Below are 8,089 nucleotides of genomic sequence, written 5' to 3'. Positions count from 1 at the left end.
AACATGTTCATCCTTCAAGCGGAATCCGCTAGCAGAATCCAATAGAAGTCAATGGTAAAAAAAAAATTCTGCCCGACATCGTTTTCGAGCGGAATTCAGAAAAGTAGACTAAATAGCCTCCTCCTTCATTCCTCTTCATTTCCGCATGGAAATTCCACTCGAATTCCGCTTGATGGAGAAGGGAACAATTTCCTTACTGAAATTATTCCTCGTGAATTCCTCTTGAATTACTCAGTGTGAACGCACCTTAACTAATGCAAGTCCCATCAAGCCTGCGAGGTCCCTGTGTCACTGGTCACCTCCTTGGGATATAAGCTGTACTGCATAGACTGTGTCATCTGTCTACCCTCAGTAAAGCTACCGTTTGTCTGTAACTTGGGGTCGGTGTCTTCATTGCCCCCGTGCCTAGCCCAGGACCAGCGGTATTACCTTACGGTGGTTAAGGCTAAACCACACCCTGGCATCACGACAAGAAGGCGTTAATAATATCTGCCCCTTGGGTTTTAACATCTACCCTGCACCTCACACCCCGACACCAAAAATAGTTTACCCTTCCTGTTTTGTAAATCTGGGAGGTCCATTGCCACCTGTTATCATTCAGAGACCAAAATTAAACCAGAAATGTATCATACATTTAATGGAAACCGGGAAAAAAAATGTAGAGAAATCAATAGACATGAGGCCAATGGAAACCTTCAACTCATTGTAAACCCGAAGTGAAAAGAAAGAAGAAAGTAAAAGAAGATTATTATACAAGGCTTTGCCGTCCGACATCCATGGTGTATCCTGAAGATTTGGCACAACCTATTCCGAAATCAATGAAAATTCCTTCCGAGTCGGAGTCTATGGATTCTAAGATCTGGTCAACAATTGTCTCTGGGCTGGAAGATGGGGCCGGAATCAAAGTGGAGTCTCTGGCTATATCCTCCCTGGAGCTTGTGCTGTGGAACAGTCCTTGTTGAGGTTCACTGTTGTTATGCATTGAAGGAAACTGTCCATTGCCCACGGCTGGATGCTCCAGCTCCCCCGTGGCTTGTGGTTTGGCAGTGGACATTGAGAGTTTGGAGCTTGAGTCCAGAATGGTGGTTAGATTGGAGTATCCCTGCATCTCCAGAAGTGAGGTCATCTCCGATACTGAGTGTCTTCTGATTCCAGTCCCATTGGATGTATGGTTTTCTATTTCGTACTCGGCTACCGGGGTCAGCAATGGATTGTTGTAGCTCTTGGATCTCACCACTGGATTCTTAGTGATGATTTCACCAGATTTGGGACAACGTCTGAACATGCGTTTCTCTATAAAGGACACAAAATAATACAATCGTCAGACATCCAAGATACCAAGAAGAAAGAAAGTAACAGAGCACTCAAGCGGTAACTTAGTTCGCAGTAGGGATACACCGATATGGATTTTTTAGGGCCGATACCGATAATCTGTCACCTTTCAGGCCGATAGCCGATAACTTATACCGATATTTCGGTATAAGTTATCGGCTATTTCAACCCCCGACGGGGCAGAAGTCGTTGCAGATCAATGATTTAAAGCAGGCACTTTAAATCAATGAACTACAGCGGCTTTTGCCGTGCCAGATACCGCCGCCGCTGCCCGTTTCTCTCCCCCTGCCTGTCCTGAGTCTAACCACCACAGTTGCCCCATCGCCTCCCCCCCATCCTCTGCCCACATACCACCGCTGCCCCATCGCCTCCCCCCATCCCCGGTGTTATAATTACCTGTTCCCGGGGGTCCGCAATCCTTCTGGCTCCGTCGGCGTCCTGCGCTGTCACTGTGCGTACTGACTGTGATGTCGTGTTGGGGACGTCACTCGTAATTACGCAGTGCAGCGCACAGCAACAGCGCAGGAGCCAGAAGGATCGCGGACCCCGGGAACAGGTAATTATAACAATGGGGATGGGGGGAGGCAATGGGAGGGCAGCGGCGGCGATAGGCGGGGGTCGGGGCATTATCGGCATATCGGCAAGGTAATTGCCGATACTGATAATGTCCAAAATTGCGATTATCGGTCAAACCGATAATCGGTCGATCCCTAGTTCAAAGGCTTAGTCGCCCATTGTCTACCTTCCAGTCTTGGAACTAAGGCTGCATTCACATCTCGTTTTTACAGTACAGGTGCCGATTCCGGCTGGGGGAGGGGAAAACCGGCGCTCCCGTACCCCAGCCGGACCGGCGCTGAACTCCATTTACTTTAATGAGCCGACCGGAGTCAAACGGTGACTCTGGTCTGCTCATTTTTGACCCGTATCCGGTTTTGTCACCAGACCTAAAACCGTAGTATAGTACGGCTTTAGGTCCGGTCAGGAAACGGGGTACAGGTAAAAAATGAGCCGACCGGAGTCACCGTTTGACTCCGGTCGGCTTATTAAAGTAAATGGAGTTCAGCACCAGTCCTGCTGGGGTAAGGGAGTGCCAGGTTTTCCCCTCCCCCAGCCGGATCCGGCACCCGTACTGTAAAAACGAGGTGGGAATGCAGCCTTAGAATACCATCTACACCATACAACACTTATTAAGTTGCTTCTAAGAGTTTGCGGTCATATTCAATAGTTATATCAGTGCCGATTCACACATCCCTTTCCAGAGAAGTTAAAGGGGTATTCCAGGAAAAAAACCTTTTATATATATATATATCTCAACTGGCTCCAGAAAGTTAAACAGATTTGTAAATTACTTCTATTAAAAAAATCTTAATCCTTTCAGTACTTATGAGCTGCTGAAGTTGAGTTGTTCTTTTCTGTCTAAGTGCTCTCTGATGACACGTGTCTCGGGAACCGGCCAGTTTAGAAGTAAATCCCCATAACAAACCTCTTCTACTCTGTGCAGTTCCCTAGACACGTGTCATCAGAGAGCACTTAGACAGAAAAGAACAACCTTAACTTCAGAAGCTCATAAGTACTGAAAGGATTAAGATTTTTTAATAGAAGTAATTTACAAATCTGTTTAACTTTCTGGAGCCAGTTGATATCTATCTATCTATCTATCTATCTCTCTCTCTCTCTCTCTCTCTATATATATATATATATATATATATATATATATATATATATATAAGTTTTTTCCTGTATAAACCCTTTAATACACTTCTAACAATAGGTTTCTTCTAACACTTTGCTAATAGTTTTGTTTAAACACTCTTCTGTTGTACTGTGTATACAGCACTTTTGCCTATATGTTGTCATGGATACAGACTACAAATAAAACATTTGTAGTCTGATTCCACAGTTGTGCTCTAATCCCTTTCCTTCCATTTCTTGGATTTCTTGTCTGTGTCTGTCGACCATTCAGTCATATATAGTTCTGCACAGGAGCTGTTGCACTAAACAGTAGCAGTTTTTTTTACATTTTTATTTATTTATTTATTATTGATTTACAGGTCAATTTCCAAGTTAGCTTCCTTTTTTCAGTTTAATTTCATTAGATCAAAAAATTAAAAAATGCATAAATCTGTAACATTTATACAGAATAATGTGACAGAAGATCCTTAGGGTCGCATTACGCACCAGGGCTCAGCTTCATGCGTCTCCTCTGCATACTAGACCTGTATGCTACACTAATAGCATGGGATGTGTAACTACTCACAATGGACACCAGGTGGCAGCAAATACCAAATAAAAAATTAAATAAAAAAATACTAAATGATAATTATTGCAGTCACTATAGACACACACACACACACACATATACATTAGAGATGAGCGAACTTACAGTAAATTCGATTCGTCACGAACTTCTCGGCTCGGCAGTTGATGACTTATCCTGCATAAATTAGTTCAGCTTTTCGGTGCTCCCGTGGGCTGGAAAAGGTGGATACAGTCCTAGGAGACTCTTTCCTGGGACTGTATCCACCTTTTCCAGCCCACCGGAGCACCGGAAAGCTGAACTAATTTATGCAGGAAAATTCAGCAACCGCCGAGCCGAGAAGTTCGTGACGAATCAAATTTACTGTAAGTTCGTTCATCTCTAATATACTTATATACCACAGTGGATGGATTTATATCAATGAAGCTTTGTAAATCTGCCTGTATCAGCTTTTGGGTAAGGATAAAGTTATAGTCAGGGACACAGTGTGTGGCAGAATTATATTTAAGGGTACAGCATGTAGCAGTATTATATTCAGGGAGCACAGTATATAGCAGTATAACATTCAGGGGTACACTGTGTGGCAATATTATATACAGGAGTACAGTGTAGCAGTATTATATTCAGAGGTACAGTGTGTGGCAGTATTATATTCAAGGGCACAGTGTGGTAGTAATAAATTTAGATAGCACAGCATGTGGCAGTATTATATTCAGGAGGTACAGTGTGTGGCAGTATATTATTCAGGGTACACAGTGTGTGGCAGTATATTATTCAGGAAACACAGTGTGTGGTAGTATATTATTCAGGGAACACAGTGTGTGGCAGTATATTATTCAGGGTACACAGTGTGTGGTAGTATATTATTCAGGAAACAGTGTGTGGCAGTATATTATTCAGGAAACACAGTGTGCGGCAGTATTGTATATTATTCAGGGAACACAGCGTGTGGCAGTATATTATTCAGGGAACACAGCGTGTGGCAGTATATTATTCAGGGAACACAGCGTGTGGCAGTATATTATTCAGGGAACACAGCGTGTGGCAGTATATTATTCAGGGAACACAGTGTGTGGCAGTATATTATTCAGGAAACACAGTGTGTGGCAGTATATTATTCAGGGAACACAATGTGTGTCAGTATATTATTCAGGGAACACAGTGTGTGTCAGTATATTATTCAGGGAACACAGTGTGTGGCAGTATATTATTCAGAGGCACAGTGTGTGTCAGTATATTATTCAGGGAACACAATGTGTGTCATTATATTATTCAGGGAACACAGTGTGTGTCAGTATATTATTCAGGGAACACAGTGTGTGTCAGTATATTATTCAGGGAACACAGTGTGTGGCAGTATATTATTCAGAGGCACAGTGTGTGTCAGTATATTATTCAGGGAACACAATGTGTGTCAGTATATTATTCAGGGAACACAGTGTGTGGCAGTATATTATTCAGGGAACACAGTGTGTGGCAGTATATTATTCAGGGAACACAGTGTGTGGCAGTATATTATTCAGGGAACACAGTGTGTGGCAGTATATTATTCAGGGAACACAGTGTGTGGCAGTATATTATTCAGGGAACACAGTGTGTGGCAGTATATTATTCAGGGAACACAGTGTGTGGCAGTATATTATTCAGGGAACACAGTGTGTGGCAGTATATTATTCAGGGAACACAGTGTGTGGCAGTATATTATTCAGGGAACACAGTGTGTGGCAGTATATTATTCAGGGAACACAGTGTGTGGCAGTATATTATTCAGAGGCACAGTGTGTGGCAGTATATTATTCAGGGAACACAGTGTGTGGCAGTATATTATTCAGGGAACACAGTGTGTGGCAGTATATTATTCAGGGAACACAGTGTGTGGCAGTATATTATTCAGGGAACACAGTGTGTGGCAGTATATTATTCAGGGAACACAGTGTGTGGCAGTATATTATTCAGGGAACACAGTGTGTGGCAGTATATTATTCAGAGGCACAGTGTGTGGCAGTATATTATTCAGGGAACACAGTGTGTGGCAGTATATTATTCAGGGAACACAGTGTGTGGCAGTATATTATTCAGAGGCACAGTGTGTGGCAGTATATTATTCAGGGAACACAGTGTGTGGCAGTATATTATTCAGGAAACAGTGTGTGGCAGTATATTATTCAGGAAACACAGTGTGCGGCAGTATTGTATATTATTCAGGGAACACAGCGTGTGGCAGTATATTATTCAGGGAACACAGCGTGTGGCAGTATATTATTCAGGGAACACAGCGTGTGGCAGTATATTATTCAGGGAACACAGCGTGTGGCAGTATATTATTCAGGGAACACAGTGTGTGGCAGTATATTATTCAGGAAACACAGTGTGTGGCAGTATATTATTCAGGGAACACAATGTGTGTCAGTATATTATTCAGGGAACACAGTGTGTGTCAGTATATTATTCAGGGAACACAATGTGTGTCATTATATTATTCAGGGAACACAGTGTGTGTCAGTATATTATTCAGGGAACACAGTGTGTGTCAGTATATTATTCAGGGAACACAGTGTGTGGCAGTATATTATTCAGGGAACACAGTGTGTGGCAGTATATTATTCAGAGGCACAGTGTGTGTCAGTATATTATTCAGGGAACACAATGTGTGTCAGTATATTATTCAGGGAACACAGTGTGTGGCAGTATATTATTCAGGGAACACAGTGTGTGGCAGTATATTATTCAGGGAACACAGTGTGTGGCAGTATATTATTCAGGGAACACAGTGTGTGGCAGTATATTATTCAGGGAACACAGTGTGTGGCAGTATATTATTCAGGGAACACAGTGTGTGGCAGTATTATATTCAGGGAACACAGTGTGTGGCAGTATATTATTCAGGGAACACAGTGTGTGGCAGTATATTATTCAGGCAACACAGTGTGTGGCAGTATATTATTCAGGAAACACAGTGTGTGGCAGTATATTATTCAGGGAACACAGTGTGAGGCAGTATATTATTCAGGGAACACAGTGTGTGGCAGTATATTATTCAGGGAACACAGTGTGTGTCAGTATATTATTCAGGGAACACAGTGTGTGTCAGTATATTATTCAGGGAACACAGTGTGTGGCAGTATATTATTCAGGGAACACAGCGTGTGGCAGTATATTATTCAGGGAACACAGCGTGTGGCAGTATATTATTCAGGGAACACAGCGTGTGGCAGTATATTATTCAGGGAACACAGCGTGTGGCAGTATATTATTCAGGGAACACAGTGTGTGGCAGTATATTATTCAGGGAACACAGTGTGTGGCAGTATATTATTCAGGGAACACAGTGTGTGGTAGTATTATATTCAGGGAACACAGTGTGTGGCAGTATATTATTCAGGGAACACAGTGTGTGGTAGTATTATATTCAGGGAACACAGTGTGTGGCAGTATATTCTGTAGGACGTAGAACATATTTAGGGACACAGTGTGTGGAAATATTATATTCATCATTTTACTGTAGCTAGGCTTGGTCAGAGGAGGCATAGCAGCATAGCAGCGCAGATGCCGGGACAAGTAAAGTGGCCATAATTATTCACTTCAGGGGCACAGTTTATTCTACAATTATATTAAAGGAGTTATCCAGGAAAAACTTTTTTTATATATATCAACTGGCTCCAGAAAGTTAAACAAACTTGTAAATTACGGTACTTCTATTTAAAAAATCTTAACCCGTTCAGCACTTATGAGCTGAGAAGTTGAGTTGTTCTTTTCTGTGTAAGTGCTCTCTGATGACACGTGTCTCAGGAACTGTCCAGAATAGAAGCAAATCCCCATAGCACTGTTGCCGGACAGAAAAGAACAACTCAACTTCAGCAGCTGATAATTACTGGAAAGATTAAGATTCTTTTAATAGAAGTAATTTACAAATCTGTTTAACTTTCTGGAGCCAGTGTATATTAAAAATAGAGTTTTTTCCTGGAATACCCCTTTAATGGGTACAGTGTGACGCAGGGATATATTCAGGAGCACAGTATGTGGCAGTTTTATAATCAGGGACACGGTGTGTGGCAGCATTATAGTCAAGGACACAGTATAAATACATTTGGGCAACAAACTCTGCATAGAAAAGAGAACTAGTTAGATGTCATCATGGCTGCCTGTCCGGATAGAGAAGAAAAGGAAAGAGAAGGACGCCAGTAGGAGAAGTCATCACCTGTGACTGAGTCTAACCTTCTGTAACACACGATCCACAGCTACTCCTCATCACCATACTGTGGGTCCAATGTATATACTGGAGCTATACATATCTACTCATCCTGAGCTCTCTGGTTCATGAACCGAATGTGAGACCTACAGTAAATACTGACACATAAGCACCACTGGGGTGCTATAACCACTTACAACCACCAGGTTGCGCATCTGCAGTTCTAAACATTGGTGTTGAACACGAATATTCGTAATGCAAATTTCTATCACGAATATTAGAGATGAGCGAACTTACAGTAAATTCGATTC

General features: G+C 42.3%; 1 protein-coding gene across 10 annotated transcripts in view; it reads right to left on the bottom strand.

The window, feature by feature from the left end:
* Positions 1–616: 616 nt before the first annotated feature.
* Positions 617–8,089, bottom strand: part of PRR5 (proline rich 5) — a 192,439-nt gene continuing 184,966 nt past the window's right edge. For 7 of the 10 annotated variants that reach the window (XM_056517445.1, XM_056517447.1, XM_056517446.1 and 4 more), the window contains one exon: positions 617–1,293. In XM_056517445.1, the coding sequence (XP_056373420.1) occupies positions 749–1,293 (545 nt within the window). In that variant the 3' untranslated portion in view covers positions 617–748. The remainder of the gene's footprint in view (positions 1,294–8,089) is intronic. The other 3 variants (XM_056517450.1, XM_056517453.1, XM_056517452.1) reach the window with 1 other exon arrangement.

This window comes from Hyla sarda, chromosome 4, assembly GCF_029499605.1.
Source record: "Hyla sarda isolate aHylSar1 chromosome 4, aHylSar1.hap1, whole genome shotgun sequence".
In the NCBI taxonomy this organism is placed as follows: Eukaryota; Metazoa; Chordata; class Amphibia; order Anura; family Hylidae; genus Hyla; species Hyla sarda.
The sequence above is the reverse complement of the archived record's forward strand: the minus strand, read 5'-3'. Positions and strand labels throughout refer to the sequence as shown.